Source organism: Merops nubicus, unplaced genomic scaffold (genome assembly GCF_000691845.1).
Source record: "Merops nubicus isolate BGI_N331 unplaced genomic scaffold, ASM69184v1 scaffold9495, whole genome shotgun sequence".
NCBI lineage: Eukaryota > Metazoa > Chordata > Aves > Coraciiformes > Meropidae > Merops > Merops nubicus.
In genome coordinates, this window is record NW_008607614.1 from 32,246 (window position 1) to 49,996 (window position 17,751).

General features: G+C 43.8%; 1 protein-coding gene across 1 annotated transcript in view; it reads right to left on the reverse strand.

Moving 5' to 3' along the window:
- Window positions 1-984: 984 nt before the first annotated feature.
- RIN3 (Ras and Rab interactor 3) overlaps window positions 985-17,751 on the reverse strand; it is a 49,428-nt gene continuing 32,661 nt past the window's right edge. Inside the window, exons 7-10 of the mRNA XM_008939994.1 lie at window positions 16,083-16,391; window positions 6,195-6,326; window positions 3,244-3,407; window positions 985-1,293 (exon numbers count right to left, since the gene is read on the reverse strand). Coding sequence (XP_008938242.1) covers window positions 985-1,293; window positions 3,244-3,407; window positions 6,195-6,326; window positions 16,083-16,391 — 914 coding nt within the window. The remainder of the gene's footprint in view (window positions 1,294-3,243; window positions 3,408-6,194; window positions 6,327-16,082; window positions 16,392-17,751) is intronic.

Genomic DNA, 17,751 nt, shown 5'->3' on the forward strand with positions numbered 1-17,751 from the left:
ACTAGCAAGTTCTGTCTGCAACAGCCTGAATTTATTAAAGTAAAAACCTAGTGGGGACTTGCCACTAGACAAAATGACATCTGGGTAAAAAGGGACAGGTATTTAATTCTAGCTCTTTTTGACCTTTAAATTTTAATCTGGTTTGCTACAGTGGGCAAATTATTAAGTTCTTTACAAATGCTTATTTTAAAATAAATGCACCATATCACGCATGGAAATAAATACACGATTAATAAGACACTATATCATACAACCGATGTGATTAAAACTGCTGTACATGTAAAACTGATAGTGAAGAGTTTCAATCTTTAAAAAAAATGCACTGATGAAAATGCCTGTGCTACCTGATTTCAGTGACAAGCAGGTGGCAGAAAATGTATTCTTAGTGAACGCACAGGATCCTCTTGCTTGGTCTGTAATTATGTGGATTTCAAAGGCAATAACATATCATAGACAGCAAGATAAAGATGGAGTTCTGCTACAGGTGGCAATCCTGCTCCTCTGAATACACCAAACAAGTCTCAGTCTATTCAGACTGGGTGAGCAGGCACTGCAAGGCAAAACCACAATCTTTCCTCCAAACAGATTGAGGTGTGTGCAGACCTTTCACAGGCCTTGTGCATAAAGGTGATTCACACCTGCCATAATTTGTTATGGAGTAAATGTCCACTTTTCTGCAAGATCTCTGGATTTTCTCCACTGTCCATTTACATTCTGTGATGTCAGCTGGTTGCCAGTGGGAGGTTCTGAGGTTTAATACTTCAAGTTTTCCAGAGGATGAATGTTCTCCTGAATGCTCCTTTTATTTCTGCAAATGAATGCTGCTGAGAAATTCCCTGTATTCAGACAGCATCTACGATTAGCACATCTGTCCTGTGTTGAAGGCCATCCTCTGGTATCTGCAGGTCTCTGGAGCATCTCACAAGATAAACTATCCAGCCCTTCCAGGATGACAGCAAACACAACAAAAGAGCAGTATGGACCTTAGGGAAAGTCTGACTCTCTGACAATTGGAACTGGTGGCACTTTATGGTCTATTGGTTTATAAACAAAGTGGAAATCTTTCTTGGTTTCACTCTTCAACAGGGAAGCTTTGATATGGTGAGGAAGGGCATCTTCATCCAGCTGCAGCCACTGGTCGTCAACATAAACAAAGAGTCTGTAGTCATTGGGATGGGAGACTTCAAACTTTTCAGCACACTGCTGCCTCAGTTTCTCAGCTGTGGTGTCATTCCGGGAAGCAAGTGTCCTTGACTGAGCACCAATTTCCAGAAAGGAGACAGAGATAAAATCCTGAGGAGAAACATGAGGATAGATCTTGCAGTGAACAGTGACTCAGGACTGAAGGAGGCAGAATTCAGGCTTAAAGCTCTAGCTGCCTAGAGCTCATAAACACTCCCAAACATCCTCCAATCATTCTTCCAATGCCCTAGTTATTCTCTCCTTTCTCCCCTCTGACAAACAATCTTTGAGTCAAATTTGCTTAATCAAATTAAGAAAAGACTTAAACTAACAAACACTTAACAAAATAATTAGCCCTGTAAAGGCATGTAAAGTAAAGTTTTCTTCTGATTTTGTTGAATATCCTTAGTGAGAAGTTTGCAGCAGGTCCTTCTCCCACCTTTTTACAGCTCCTGAAGAAACAGGATGCAACGAAGTAACAGACTACAATAACAAATCAAAAACCTCAGAGATGTGGCCTGAAAACCCCATCCCACAGAACCTGTGGTGACCCTTGTAACTCCATCACCCAAACAGCACCTTCAGAGCGTGTCCTCCAAACTTCCTTTCATCAGTAAGGAAACAGTAGAAGTTACGTTGAGAAGACTGATTTACTTTTATCTTGTTTCAGGCAGTAATGACTGTTGGGACAACTTTCCCCTTGTCAAACTTATGAGAAACAGAACCTAGAGAACCTTCAGCCACAGTGGAACTTGCGTGTTTAATTTGTGTCTGTGAAGTTTAAAAAAATTCCCAACCTTTTTGGCGAGAAAGTACTCAGGTTCCCCAGCAGCAGTGAGACTTGCTAAATATTTGGACTATGGGTTTCCAAACTGCCTTTATGGAATATCACTGCAGATGAGTAAGGTAACCAGAGGGGTGTACAGAGGTACCTGCAAGCACCTCAGCAAACTGTTTGCCTCCATCAGGATGGGCTCACATATCTCTGGTATTACCCTTCATTCAAAGGAATGGAAAACAGCTGTTATGCTGCTGGAGGTGCTGGGAATCTTCTGTGGAAACGTAGCATTTGCTTGCCCAGCTACTATGCTCCATGCTAGGTACTCTCTATGAGCTACTGCCAGAGCAGAACTTGGGGCTGGATGGATATTTGATGTGACTCAGCCACCATTCACACATTCTGAGATGGCCAGGGACTGTTTTGACTGCAGCATGGGAAACGCGTGAAGCCCCATGCTTTCACGGGCTCTATGGACCGTGTCTACCCCACGGGAGACTGTCCTCTGGCCTTCCCCTTGGCACTCATCATTTTCAGTTTTGCACTGTGAAGACTTTACAGAACCTGAGACGTGGCCTTTGCTGCCTCCCTGTGGGTGACAATTTGATCACAGGACACGGGGCTGGCAGGGCACCCTGCCTGCCTGGTCCTGTGCTCAGTCTCACCACGGCTGAAGGCTCAGAGCACCCATCCCTCCTGGGACTGTCTCCCACTGGTGCATGAGGAGGTCTTTGCCAAGCATGGGCTTCAAATCCAGACAGCTGTTGCTGGGTCTGCCCCGCTGCCAGACAGAAACCAGGCTCGGAAGACATTTTGACTGGCCCTTGGGATGTCTTGGATCCTCCTACATCTTTATGCCACCTAGAAACCACCCCTGCATATCTTGTTTGCATCTCAGCTTAGCACAGGACTTCCCTAGGCCCTACAGACATGGAGCTGGGGGCCTTTGTGCCTCCCAGCTGTAGTGCTCCACAAGCAAAGGCTTCTAGCATGCCTCCTTCAAGAATGAACAACAAAATCACTCTGCAGTCATACTGAACATTATATCATTATGAGGGTATTTCAAGACAGAAGTCTAAATGCATTTTTTAAATAATATGTATCTCAAATGAGATGTGTTTTTTTTTAAGATTTGGAAAACCTGCACTGTACATTATCTCATTTTTAAATAGTGATTTGGGATAACTTTGTTTTACAATTATCATCATATTAAAAAATCAGGAAGTACAGAGAGAGCACGTTCACCTTCCAGGTTTTTTCCTCTAGAAAGAAATGCCAGCTACCTGCACCGAGGAGCGGGAGGCCCGGGCCTTGTTCAGCGTCCTCCGCCGCTCCCAGCGGTGGATGGAGTCCTGCACCTCCACGCTCAGCTGCCGTGTGACAGTGATTTTGTCGTAGTTCTTGATGTGCTCCAGGGCCCCATAGGTGGTGGTTAAATAATAAGAGCCTGCAAAAGGAGGAGGTCTTGTGTTTGAACATCACACCTGCATGCGCCATCCATTTCCACTTCCATCCTGCCTGCTTGTGCCTGTGCAGTAGCAGATGTCTAATGCTTGCACTGCCTGCCTCGAGGCAGGGAGTGCAGCAGTGTCCGAAAGTAACCCAAGAGAAAGGAAACCTAATCACCAAAGTGTCCTCCACCCCCTTCTGCTTCGCAGCAAAGTCACTGCCCAGAATGCTGAAGTTGTAGATGCCCTAGAAGAAAAAACAGGCTGAAGGCACAGACCACATCCAAACCATTCTTATATTCAACCTAAATCTATCTTCTTTCAGTTTAAAACCGTTGCTCCTTGTCCTGTCACTGCAGGACTTGGTAAAAAGCCTTTCTCTGTCTTTATAAATTGAAAGGCCACATTAAGGTCTCCCTGGAGCCTTCTCTTCCCCAGGCTGAACAACCACAACTCTCTCAGCCTTTGTAGAAAAAATGTTCCAGCTTTCTGATAATTTCTGTGACCCTCCTCTGGACTTGCTCTAACAGGTCCATGTCTTTCCTGTGCCGATGACTCCAGAGCTGGATGCAGTATTCCAGGTGAGGTCTCACCAGAGGGATAGAATCACCCCCCTTGAGCTGCTGGCCACGCTTCTTTTGATGCAACCCAGGATACGGTTGAGACTTACATGACAATTTAGAGTCTGGGTCCCTTGTGGGCTCAGCACCATTGAAGGCCTAGACCTGCAAGGACAAGTCACCCTCTCCTCCCTCCATCTCTGTTGACCAGACAGGGGGCCCAAGCATTTGGCTGAGAGGAATTCCTGGGCTGTTTAGGGTTGTGGGATAAATCCTGATAAAGCAGAGAAAGGGGATAAAGCAGCGACAGTCTGCAGCCAGTCTTCTTCCCCCAGAAACTCCCTGGCTGCTATGGTGTTGGCTGCAGCAGGTAACAAATAACCAACAGTCAGAGAAGCAGCTGGACCATGGTATGAACAGGCTTCATCAACAGAGATGAAGACAGGCCCTGATAAGAGGACAGAGGTGAATATGAGGGAGCTGCTGCTTTGGTTGCGGGGCAGCCCCGTGTCAGGGCGCTGCCCCAGCACCGGCTGCCTTACAAGTGCTCGGTTTTCCAGTTGCTCTGCCGGCCCGCGCCAGGGTCCCCTCCGAAGAGAGGGGAAAAGTCAGAGATTCCCTCCGCAAGGGGAAATAAGAGTTGCCCGTCAGCTGGGCGGAGCTCCCGGTTTTTATTAACTTTCGTCATAACTGAAGTTGCCTCTAGATGGCACCTCGAGACCGCCCGCAGCCCGCTCCGGCCTGCCTGGGCTGCCGTGGCCCTTCCTCGGGCGCTGGCGGGCTCCCCAGGAGCGGCGGCTGAGACAGAACTGTATTTTAGAACACCGTCAAAGTTTGCTGTAGCCGAGGAGAGACCAGACATTGCCATTTGCTCTTCTGTACTCGGGTGGATCCAAACAGCAAAGTCCCATAGCTATGTAAGTCTGCAATACACCTAAAACGTATCCTTTCCCTCACTCCCACCCCCAGTGTTGCTCAGAACAGACATGCCTGCAGGTGCCACTGCTCCTCCCCTTTTAAATGTAGCTACTAACCTCCCTCATCTGTCTTTCAGTATTTCTGCTGCTCTGGCAGTCAGGAGCGCCCATGATGTGACCTGCGACATGGTGTATCCCTTCCCTCAGAATGCAGGGAGGAAGATCTCCCAGCCCCCCATGACAGGAATTCATTACATCTTCTTTAAGAATTAGTTTTTCTTCTGCTTTCCAGTATCTTCATTTCCACACAGTCATTCCCCCTCACCTGTCCCTGCCTTTGCCCCAGTAGTCAACATCACTATTATAAAATTTATTCAAGGTAAATTATTAATTTGGAGGCCAAATTTAAATGATTTTATGTATTGATCTGATGTAATTTCACATTTTTCCTCCCTTACACTTTCCTTTTTTTTTTTCTTCTTCTTCTATTTCTGTGCCTGAATCACCTTTTGCTGCTTAACTTTGAAAGGCCTGACTCAAGTTGACTTTTGCCAGTTTCCATTTTAGCCCTGCACTTTGCCATCTCAGAGCTACCCTCACTGACATGTTGTTTTGTTTTTTTTTGCCCTGTTCCCCATACCTGCAGTTATTCCCAGTCTCCTTTCTGATATCGTTATTTAGCCAGTTTGATCTTAGCATTTGCTTCCAAAGCTATATTTAAGAAACTAAAAGCCCACAGTTCCCTGGGGTGTTTAACCCTCTAATAGCAGAGGTCTCTATTCACACCCAAACCCAGTTTTCCACTCTAACCCAGCTTTGCTTTCTCTGCCTTGCTATGATACTGAGCCAGAGAACATTGTCAAAGGGATCACTCAAGAGCAGAGTGATCAAGAGAATGATGTGTGGTCCCAGGCATACAATGTCGTTTAAGAAGTATGCTCTTCTCTCACTGGAACAAATAAAAGTGTCCACACAATGGATGCAGTTTAATCTTAGGCAAAGGCGCTTTAACTTTTCAGCCTTTGGGTCAAGGAACACTAGATACCTCTGCTTAATTTACTAATCCAGCAACTCAGTTCTCTTTTATGCTTGGGTCCCTGCCTTTCTAGCTGGTATCTAAGGGCATTTCACTGCTGAAAACAGTTAGGGTGTCTGACAGTAATTTTAGAACCTCAGATTTCAAAAGCTTGTCCAAAGCTTATCCACAAAGCCTAGCCAGAGCCTTGCTGCCCCACTTGCACAAACACTGAAGCTCAGTTAAACAATGATTTCCAAAGTGAATATCCCAGAAGCAAATGCTGTACTCTACCTTCGCCTAGCTGCAGAGCAGGGTCCATGAGCTCCATCATATACTCCACATTTAGAAGGACTTCAGTCAAGTTGCTGCGGGCCAACACATACATGAGCACAGGGAGGAAGTCATCTGCACCATACGGTTTCCCTGGGCAAAGAGAAACACAAAGTGGTCCCAATAAATTCACCACAAAGACATGTTCCCACACAACAGTGACAGCTGCTCACCTCGCATGTCCTCTGCAGACTTTAGCTTACACTATGTGAAGAGTTAAAGCTTGAAACCACCAGCAAAGAAGAAGTACTGAAAAATGGAAAGTTAGTTCACTTTAAAAGTAAGACAGCTTGCTTCAAGCCCAAAATAAGAGCTCGAACATTTTTAGTGAGCTCTGTTTCTGACATACTTTATTAACTGGAGAAAAAGAAACAAACTTTATGGATCACAGACAAGGGACAATCCTTGAAGAGTGCAAAGGCTGCCAGCCTGGCCCTCTGATTTGGCACGGCCGTCAAGACTGCAGTTCACATTTTCAATATTAGCAGCAAATTGTCTACATGCATTAGCAGTGAGAAGAAAAATGGAATTTGAGACAGGGAATTTCAGGACTGAAGAAATCCACGTTTATGTTCCTTCAGAGGGCAAAACATCACACTATGTGTTACAAATTAAAACAGTCCCCTAAGAGCTAGAATCTAAGGGGAAGCATCTTTCCAGCCATGGTGCCTAGCTAAGAAAACAAGAAGCCTTTCACATTGGATCTAGACTGGGTTTTGGATGGCTGTGCCATAGGTGCTATAGGAATGGATCTTCATAGACTCAAGATTTCCTGTGCATTCATACGAATAAAGTCAATAAAGTAATCTTATATGTAATCTGTAAAAGCTCTTCAGGATCTCTGAGGTTAAAAAAGTGCAAGTTAACAGTCATCATTATAAATAACTACTTAAAATAGAATCCAAACTAAAACTTCACCAACATAAACAGCAAAGAACACAAAGATAACTTTTCTTATTTGAAAGATGCTTTCACTTTCTACCAACATTTTATAAATTCATGATAGACAGCCCATAATAACAAGTTGCTTAACAGGCCTATTTTCCCAACACTCAGAGCTGACCACTCCTTTTAAGATAGGTCCAGACTGCTTTCATTCTGAACAAAATTCTCCCTTGGATGGTGGGCAGTTTTCCTCACCTGAGCACTTGGATGTGTTCCTTTCATGGGCCATATGTGTTTCACTCAAGAACCACTTGCCTCGCCTCAAAGAATAAAAGCTACTCCTGATGTAGCTTCAGTGGAATTATGCCCTATCCGTTTTTAGCCCACAGTCCACATGCCTTACCATGGTAGGGCATAAATTCCTATTTCTCAGATGTTCCCACTGAATTGTTTAAAATCTTTGCCATGAGTCAGCTTTCCTTTTTTGTCATTCATAGCTGACACAGATTCTCCACTGGCAAAGAAATATACTCTTCTGAAGCCTCAAATAAACATGAGCTTAGCCACCGACTAAAAAAAAAAAAAAAGTATGGCTTTAAAACAAACACAGTAATATATCTAAGTGAACAGAGAGTTGATCCAGTTAAAACAAAGTGTTAGAGGATGAGAGACTATCAGGGCTTTAATTCAGCCTGTTTCTAACAGTCTGCACATGCCACAACAGAGACAATTTATTTAATGAAAGCTGGAGTAACACTTTCAATTCTGTTTGCAGTATTATGGCTGCCCTTAGTTAAATGACACAGCCTGGTCTTCAACCAAACTATAAAAGGACTGTATGTTTCATCAACATCTGGATGGATGTTTTGCTTGTCTGTTGGTGCCTTGGCTTATGTCCCTGTGAAAGCTCTAGATCTGTTAAGGGTCCGATTCATTACTGTCACATATATTACCTTAATACAACCAGCTTAGTCTTACAGCTGTGTAATGTTGCCTAGCAAAAAAAGGTGACACAACTGAGACATGAAAATGTACTAGAAAAACTGGATGGAGAAAAGCCCTGTTCTCCTTTTGACCTGAGTAAATCAGATGCCTGCAGAGTTATTTCTGTTTAAAACTAATGTAAAGGAAGATGAGGGACCAAAAAGTTTGTTAAGCTCTTTTTTCCCTTCTTTAAAAACCTTTTGTTTATGATGTAGTAGTTACTGATCAGTGGCAAGGATTGCGTGCTTCTCATTTCCTGATGGTCAAGAGATTTCCAGTGCAACACCAATAGAAGAATTTTCTCTTCCCTACCACTTTGTTTTGATGACCAATCCATGTTGTATCTGCTACGGCATCCAAGAAAACTGCTATTTCATAACATGAAGAAAAAAAAAAAAGGCCTTTTTTCTTTTTTAAATAAAACATCACCAAAAGAAATCACCAACCAGCCAACGGACTGACCAACAAATACAGAGTGAAAACAGAAACTTGGAAGTAAATAATTCCATGTCCACAGCCATCAACTTCTAGTGCTAGCTAATGAAAGTTAGAGGGCATTTTTCAAGAACTACAGAATCTCTTATTTATTGGCTCAGAAGTGGTGGTGTGCACAAGCAGGCACTGCATCATTTATGTTTCACTGCTGCCTATCTCATTTCGATAAGCTGATTTAGCTGCTCTGCCCACCAGCCCTTGTTATAAACCTTTGCAACTTTAAGACTTCGTAGAAATGTTATTTGGCTCCCAGGTGTTTATATTGCTTAAATATGAAAATCTGATACACAGGATTTTTTGATTTATAAACTCAGAGTAGGGATGTCTGACCGCAATAATGGAAAGAGTACTCATCCTCCATATGCTGCGTGCTCGTCACCTGCATAAACTAGACATCATTTTAATCCACTTGTGGAATATGAAGCCCGGTTTTTTAATCATCAAGGATCTACCTCTGACTCCATGTCTTGCTACAAAGTTCCAGTGTTGCCTAGGGCAGGTCAGCAGGCATGGTGTATTGTGCCTGCTCCTTGTAGGCATCACAACAGCTGCTCTCTACCAACTGCACATGGAGCCAAGGATAAGTGTCTGAGAGGGCAGGACTCTGAACCTCTCCTTGTTCCTACTCCTGGCCTCGGATGTCACAGCAGGCACAGGGACTAGCTTAGACATGTACAGCCACGAGACCACATAAGGCTCTGAGATGCCCTGTGTCTCAGTCCATCCACAGGGGTAATGGGTGCTAACAGCAATTTGGTATGATCAGAAGCAGGAGACACAACCTTGTATGAAACAATGCCTGTGAAGCAAGACACCTGAGAGACTGGTGCTGCTCAGCATCCTGCAACACACATGGTCCCTGTGCCATGAAGTCCTACCCCTGGGGAGGAGTAACCCCATGCACCAGTTATGAGTTGACCTTCTGGAGAACAGTTGCATGGAGAAAGACCTGAGAGTCCTGATGGACAAGTTAACCATGAACCAACAGTGTGCTCTTGTGGCCAAGAAGACCAGTGGTATCCTAGGGTGCATTAAGATGAGGCAGGGCAAGGGAGGTTCTCCTCCCTCTCTACTCTGCCCTAGTGAGGCCACAGCTGGAGCACTGTGTCCAGTTCTGGGCTTCCCAGTTCAAGAGAGATGGCAGGGAGACACAGGGAGAGACATGGGCCTGTTTAGCCTGAAGAACAGAAGACTGAGAGATCCTATCAATGCTTTTAAATATTTAAAGGGTGGGGGTCAAGAGAATGGGGCCGGTCTCTTTTCACTGGTGCCCAACAATAGGACAAGGGGCACTGGGCACAAACTGAACACAAGAAGTTCCACCTAACATAAGGAGAAACTTCTGTACTTTGAGGGTGACAGAGCACTGGAACAGGCTGCCCAGAGAGGTCATGAGCTTTCCTTCTCTGGAGACTTTGAAAACCTGCCTGGATACATTCCCATGCAACCTGCTCTCGGTGAACCTGCTTTAGCAGGGAGATTGGACTAAATGATCTCCACAGGCCCCTTCCAACTCCTACCTATCTCCAGATAGCCTTTCCAACCTATTCTGTGATGCCGTGATGACAGGAACCAGGGCACTAACTAGTATCCATCTGGGGGCAGCAGCAGGGATGTTCTTTTCTCTCCAGGCTGCTGCTTCCTTAGTTCTCCTTTCAATTTGGGCCCAAGCCAAGCTCCCAGACCTGCATGTCTAGCTCCATCTGTGGCTTCTCACAAAGTAGTATGTTTGCAGCTGACAGTTAAATGTAGCTCTGACCCTTCCAGTAGTCTCAGTGACACTGAAACTGGGCTGGCTTGTTCAAGGTGGTGTTGTCCTACTCCAGATATGACTTACTTGCTTTATTTCCCCCCTCTTCCCTGCAGGATCAGGAAACATTTATTTCATAAATAACCATAAGAAGCTTAAAATAAGCCTTCTCTTCTGCTATCCTATTATGTTTATAGCAAAGCAAATACAACATCAGCTCCTGGCTGGGATGCAGTGCTTGAAAAGAATGGGTATTAATTAAATACATGTTTTAAAGCAACTGGAATCCCGCCTAAGCCATCATAAAGAAATTACAGCCTATTTTAACACATTCATGCATTTATTTCCCCTCCAGTATATTCAGATAACCAGCAAGCAGATAATGATGATGCTCTGCATCTCACTCTAATGTTTCTAAAACACTGGAATGACGTCAAACAGCAGATCTCCAGGAAATATGAATTTTACCCTCAGTTTATAGCTGGGAAGCCTAACATACAGCAAAGTTAACGGAGATTGGTTCAAGATCATAAGATTGTGACCATCCTTCCATTCACTAGTGTTTTGCTGTCTTGTCCATCCCATACTACTTCCCCAAGGTTTAATTTATGGTGTAGTTGAATTAAGAGAGTTAATACATGCAGGCAGTGTGAATCAGTTTCAAAAACTTATGTTTTACAGATCAGAGGAATTTGTTCCCCTCTAAAAATTTGAACTGGCTCCTCAGTGTGAATGTAGCAATTGTACTAGCTAGAAAAATAAAAACAAAAAACCAAAAAAACCCAAACACCCTCTAGTCCATCAGCCCTCATTGTTAGTAACTTAAATGCAAATATTCTCATCCTAAAGATAACAAAGCAAAACTGTTAGGTATAGCTTTATTTCCCTTCTCAGAAGTAAGCGGTGTGATGGGATTACTCTGACAGTTTTAGGAACTTCTAGCATCAGCTCTACACTGGCTGCTGAAGTATTTAAAGCCAATTTCCTTTTCACAGGCTCTGCTATCCCACTGAAGATGTACTGCTTCATGTCCACACCTCTGTCAACTGCACAGCCATATAGCAGTACACCAAAGCAGCTAATATTCAGCTTCTCAGTTCTATGGGGGACGATAATTCAATCCTAAAAGCTAGGGAAGAGAAAGAGCCCAATGGAATACATATATGTTCTATCTTCTTCCCTAAGGAAGCTACGCACCAGCCATACAAAACTATGCAATGGAAATTATTAAATCAGATGTTTTAGGACCAGCCACCTAGCCAACTCCATCACCAGTACAGAACTGTACTGGATACTGTACACTCCAGCTCCATATGCAGTTCAAAGACACTTGGAAAAAAGGAGCTTCATAACCTTAGGCAGTCCACAAGTTATAAATCTTGGAGTAAGAAAATTGTTCCTCTGTTCATTCTTCGTGAACCTCCTTTGAAAGCAGTCCTTTCATCTTTCAAATTTCCAGCTCTAACCTTAGAGCCTTTCCATGCCTGTTTTTCCCTGCTCAGGGACTGACCAAGCTTGACCTGTTTATCTCACACAGTATTTCTTTAAAAATGGATGTCTACTACTCCATTGTTTTTGCTTTCCCAACAGTTCTTTTCCACAGAGTGGCAGCTCCCAGGTAACATAGGGCTGTGAGATCCAGTCTCACCACTGCCAGTACACTCCACACATAATGCAGATTTGCATCTTGTTTGTCATTCCAAGAGTATCACTTGTGGTTTTGATAGAGTGAAAAGCAGAGGTTCTTGTTCTACGCCTACCACACAATATGCCTTTGACATTTTGTCTGAGTAAAGGTTTTTCTGCAAGATAAATAATAAGCAGTTTTTTCTACATAAGATTAGAATGCTTCTGTACAATTGAGATATGTACCCATTTGTCCCTGTGGATATTGGGTCATGCCCTCCAAATGTAGAAGTCAGAGCTGGGAGCTTACAGCGCTCTGTGAGTCTTGCCTCTTACTTTTACCGGTGCACAGATTAAAAAAAAAAAAAAAAAAAAAAAAAAAAAAAAAAAAAAAAGCTATTCAGTTTTCAGGGTAAGGACTGGGTGGGTTTCAAACTCTACTTCTTTTACTCATTTAATGCACATTATTCACACCAACCACTAGTATTTTTAGAAGGCAGGTTACATACTTTTTGATAGTAGGCTACATTCTTGGAGACATGCGTTGGTGTTACCTAAGTTTGCACAGAACTTGGAAAATCTCAGTAAGATACCTTGATGCCATCCTGATTGTGCCTTTGGGGACAACTCACTTCCTAATAGCACTGCCTACACTATTTGAACCCGTACCTCTAAACTTTTGCAGCCAGTGATTAGCTAATCAATATCATCAGTGGAGCTTGTCATGAATCATCTCTCCCTAAAAAAGACACCTAAACCTAGCTGGATGAATCAGCTGAACATCATCAGCTAAGTCCCCATTGTCTACAAGGAGAAGCTAGACATGATATGCATTGTGGCCATCTACAGCTAGATGCAGCTGTAGATGAGTCCTACTTCAACATATATCTATGTCTTGTAGGAGATCGGTTGGGAGAAAGATGTACTGACAAAGACCGTGAACCCATCTTCTTGATTCAGATCCACAAATTGATTGCCTTCAACTTGAGGGAGAAACATTAGTTTAAACCAGCTAAGGGTCTGACCCATTCAGTTAATTGTCCAAGTATCAGGGGGTTCAATCACAGCAAATTTTTCAGGCACATTTTGTCACGTAGCATGAATTCCAACCAAACCAGAGAACTTCTCGTTTCTTAGAATGATCCAATATACATAGAGACAGTCAAGACTGGCTTCAAAGTTTCATGATTCTGTCAGCAGTGCAAAGTTGGGCACTACAACAGGCACAGATGTTCCTGAGGAAGCCTATCCCTGGTTTTAAAGAAAGCTCTGTACCTGTCTGGACATCCTGGACAAGCCTGGACAGCTGTACATGGGTCTCAATAGATTTAAAAACGTGTGCTTTCGTGGGGGTTCTGAAAAAAAGAAAAGGGGTGCTTGATTTGGTGGTATTTACACTTTGCTTTGAGGTATGAAACTGTATTCTTGGTCAGCTCATCCTACAGTCAACCTAAAGTGGATAAAGTCCTGGCCTGAGCTACCAAATTGCAAATTAAACTGGATTTTAAGACAAATTAAACCAACATAAGTAGTTATGTTACTGTCAGAAAAGTTATCTGTACAGAAGTAGACTGATTTTGGTCCTGTAGCAGAACGAATGATTAGTTTTGTGTTCCACCTCCTCTGATCTTGGAAGAAGAGGGAGCTTTCTGATTCAGTAGTGAGTAAAAGCAGCTAAAAGAAAAACAGCCTATAGCAGAAGAAGCCAAGCATGGCCTCTACTCTTCCTGTGTGAAGAGCACTGCTCTGCCTCAGGGCTCACTGAAAGCAAAAGAGGCCTTGGGCTGCTGCTATTGAGCTGGGCAGAGCACAGGAGGAGAGCTCCTACCCACTGAAAGTCTGGCCTGAGCAGCCAGCAGCATACTCTTCTGCACAACACCAGCTGCCAGCTCCCCCTCAGGAAAGTATTTCAGTTTGCCAGATGGAAAATCAAAGTGATCTGAGGTCAGTTCTTTATGCTGAAGAGGTTTCACACATTTCAATTTTAAGGAGGTCTACAGTGTGTTGGTTGTTGTGTTTTTTTTTTTTTTTTTAAATCCATTGTCTTCTGGAATTTAGACTACAGCATTCTCCTGCCCTTAACCTCTTTCTCTTGTCTGAATTCACTGGGGTACATTTCTTTAATGCCAGACCAGTTCTCTTCTGACTAGGCCCTGGTATAGATAGCTAATCATATGTCCTGAGAGGGAACTAGATGCACAGGGTTCCAACCTACGCTCTGCTTGCAGTAATGCCCAACATGAGAAAACAGCTGAGCTGGCCAAAATGAAGCACTTTGGTTAGCACAGTAAATTACAATGAGATCCTCTAATTTCATGAATGCCAATCTTTTAAACTATGTAGGGTTTTTGAACTATCTACCCAACCCCTAATTTCTGTTACATAAAATGACACAACATTTCCTCCAATAGAGAAATTCTGGCTGTGAGCTGAGGTGTGACAGACACATATTATGCAACCAGCATTGCAAGGAGGCTCTCCCACCTACATCAGTTTTAGTGAGGCACACAAGCCTCTGATCTATACCAAATTTGCTCTCAAACTTAGCACAACAGTTTTAACAACATTACAGCAAATTCCCCTACTTGCATCCAAACCTCATTACACTTGAGGACAGTCAGAGGTCCTATCCACCCTGTAGCTTAGGCTCAGCACCTAGGGTGGCTTCTTGTTCTATTGTTAACATGTCCAGATTGGTCACTAACCACACTGCACATTGTCCAAGGGATGACCCTGAGATGAGGCTCAGAACAGACACAGCAAGTCCTGTATGAGTGCTCCAAGACTGCTGTCAGTTCTTTTGCTGACTACATGGCCCAGCATGAAAGATAAGGCCACGAGCAGGAGGCCTACAGGCCAGACTTTACCTCCCCATTCTAAAGAATACAGGAAAGATACAACATGATTAACAACAGGAGGAAAAAACAAATCAATACACATGAAAGAGCAAGCCAAACTAGAAATCAAGTCATCAGCCCAATTCCAATCATACAGAAATCACCACAATCATTACCAGAGAAAAGCATCATTACATACATAACCCTCATTCTGTTCTGGTCTGGTCTCAATTTTGTCCCACCACTGCTAGGAACTCTACTTGCCACAGACAGTTGCAGAGCCCTTCCAATAACAGACAATCCCCCAAGGTACCGCCACTGCAAGCAGAGACAGGTTTTATACTATTAACTTCAGAGGCAGGACACCTGATGTTAACTCTAAAGGCAGGGCACCTGGTGTTAATTTCCTAATTAGTTTGCTCCCAAGATTGGCCAGGCCTTGAGAGAAAACCAAGAGGAAGGTCTCTCCTGCCTGCTTTTTGGGCATCATCCATATATCAACCTTGATTTAGGGATTGGGGTTTAGACCCACTTCATCAGTACAAAATAATGCAGAACAGCTAAAAGCACCTTTGGAGATTGTGAGTTTTTGAACAACCACAGGTTGTTGCAAATTAATATCTGTCTTCTCTCCAAATTTATGCATGGCTGGTCATCAGCTCACCAGTATACAGTATGCAGATTGTTGTAGGAAGGGGCTCCCTGGTCTATCTGCAAAAATCCATCCTATCTGCAGGCCAAGGGCTTAATGTGCGCATTTAGTGGTTGGCCTGAGGCTCAGGTTTTATTTACACTCAGAGCACATACTTCCTCAAAGCAAAGAAGTGTAGTAGTGGCTTTTGGAATTTACTGAAGCATTGGGAATTAGTAACAAACAGTACTAGCACTCTGTGTTTCTTCATCCATTTAGGAAAAACTTTCTAAAGGTCAAATCAAGAGACTTTTTCGAAAGACCCAATCTTACAATTTACCATTAAGCTGCTACAAGCTGGGACAGAGCTCTGAGGATTTAAGGTGAATGTAAAGAGCTGTGCAAAAAGGACATTACCCATAAAACACACACTTACAGACATCTGTTTGGAGTTGTGTAGCTTAAAGTTAACCAGGTAACATCTTATATCTGTTATTGGTGCAGAGAACTTCAGTCACTAACCAGCCCATTCTGAACAGAGCCTGTGGACAGCTGCTACCAAACACATCAACCATAACTGTTACCTCCAGTTTGAATATTACCACATCAGCTGGGATACCATATCAGTAGGAGTGCTGTACCTGGGTTTCCCTGAGTCATGGAGTCATAGATGAGTTTGCAAGACTTCAGCAAGACAGCAATCTTCTTTTCTGGGGAGTAGGCTTTGTGCATGGTTGTGAACTTATGCAGAATCTTTTCCAGCACAACGGTTTCAGGCACACTAGTTGTGACACCCAGGTCAGTGGTAGTTGTGTTTTGTATCACAAGTTGGTTCTCTTTTAGCTGCTGTAATGATCCATCTTTGTTGTGGATTTCTTTTAAGTAAGAGTCAATGGCTTCTTTTAAAGGTTTCAGGACACATTTGTACAAAGCCGTCTCAGCAATCACTTCTGCACAGAGAAGGGAGAACACAAAAGTCTATCATAATAATCAACACAGTAGTACAGGTGTAAGAAAGCATGTGGTTAGTTATTCATGCACTACTGTGTAGCTGTGAGCAGGCAACAGAAATTAAACCCCAGGAAGTAAATGTTCCATTACCAACACCCTCCAGAAGTCCCGTTTAGGCTTGAGATGAACATCAGTGTGCCTCTGTCACTAGAGCTGTAGGAGAGCTCCTGCTACCAGCAGCCCCTCCTGTCTTTGCCTGACTCTGGGCTGACCAGTATGGAACTGTCAGGCAGCAGGACAGCCAGCTCTGGTAAGAGATGAGGAATCTCACCTAACTGTGCTTCTTTTCACAACCCTGCTCTTACAGATGCCTGGGTGGGATTCATCTCATGTACTTTCTCTCTCTCACCTGTTTGAGATAGTCACTTTGGGATGAAATTAACTGTATCCTCAAAGTGCCCCTTTCCCCACAGTGACTGAGAAAGGGCTATAGCCACCAGCTCAGAGGCAGACACCACCATTTGCTCGGAAGTTTCTCACCCTTACCGCTCAAGTGACTCTTACTTAAGTCACCACCTGTGGATGATGAAAGAGTCTCTGTGGGTTGAGTGTTTGCTTAATATTTAGCAGGAGGCAAAAGGAAGCAGGAGAGATTGCGAGAAATTCTGTTGCCCATCTCCTAGAAATCAGAGGCAGAGCTTGAGGGACTGCAAGGGATCCTCTTGTCACCCCTGCACTAAGGCAAAAAGGTCACTGGCAAAAGAGTTCATCTGCTAAGTCAGTGAGGCATGAAACAGAGGGCAGTAACATTTGTGTATATGAATGCAACTACTTTAAGGAACCCAGAGAATCAGTCAGCCTGAAGCAGGACACATTCAAATCTTCCACAGTGGGAATCCCTGTCCTCTGCAAGAGAAGACTGTCCTCCCTAGGCCGGACCATATTGTCCTGCCTAAGGAACTGCCAGTGAGCGGGGCTACATCTTGCCAGGCACGTCTGTGTGAAGGTGGGGGCATCCTTGCACACACGCAGCTCTACCAAGCAGAACAAGGACACTTCTCCTTTCTGCCTCCTCTCCACCTTCCCTAATCAAGATTCAGAACAAACTTGTCTGTGCTGACATGCCCTCTGCCTTGAAGAAAGGGGTTTTTGGGAAAAAAAAATTGCAGGTGAGACATGAAACTGTAGCTCCACTCTTCTAGCTATGGCAGATAGCTAGAAGATATGCCAGCATGGGCTGGCAGATCTGTTCTGCTGGGGGGACTCCAAGATCATGTGAAGCCTGACAGCTGACTTCCTCTGTGTCCTGGCTCACCATTTAGCTGGGTCCCATCTAATACTGGAGCTGCAGGATCCCCT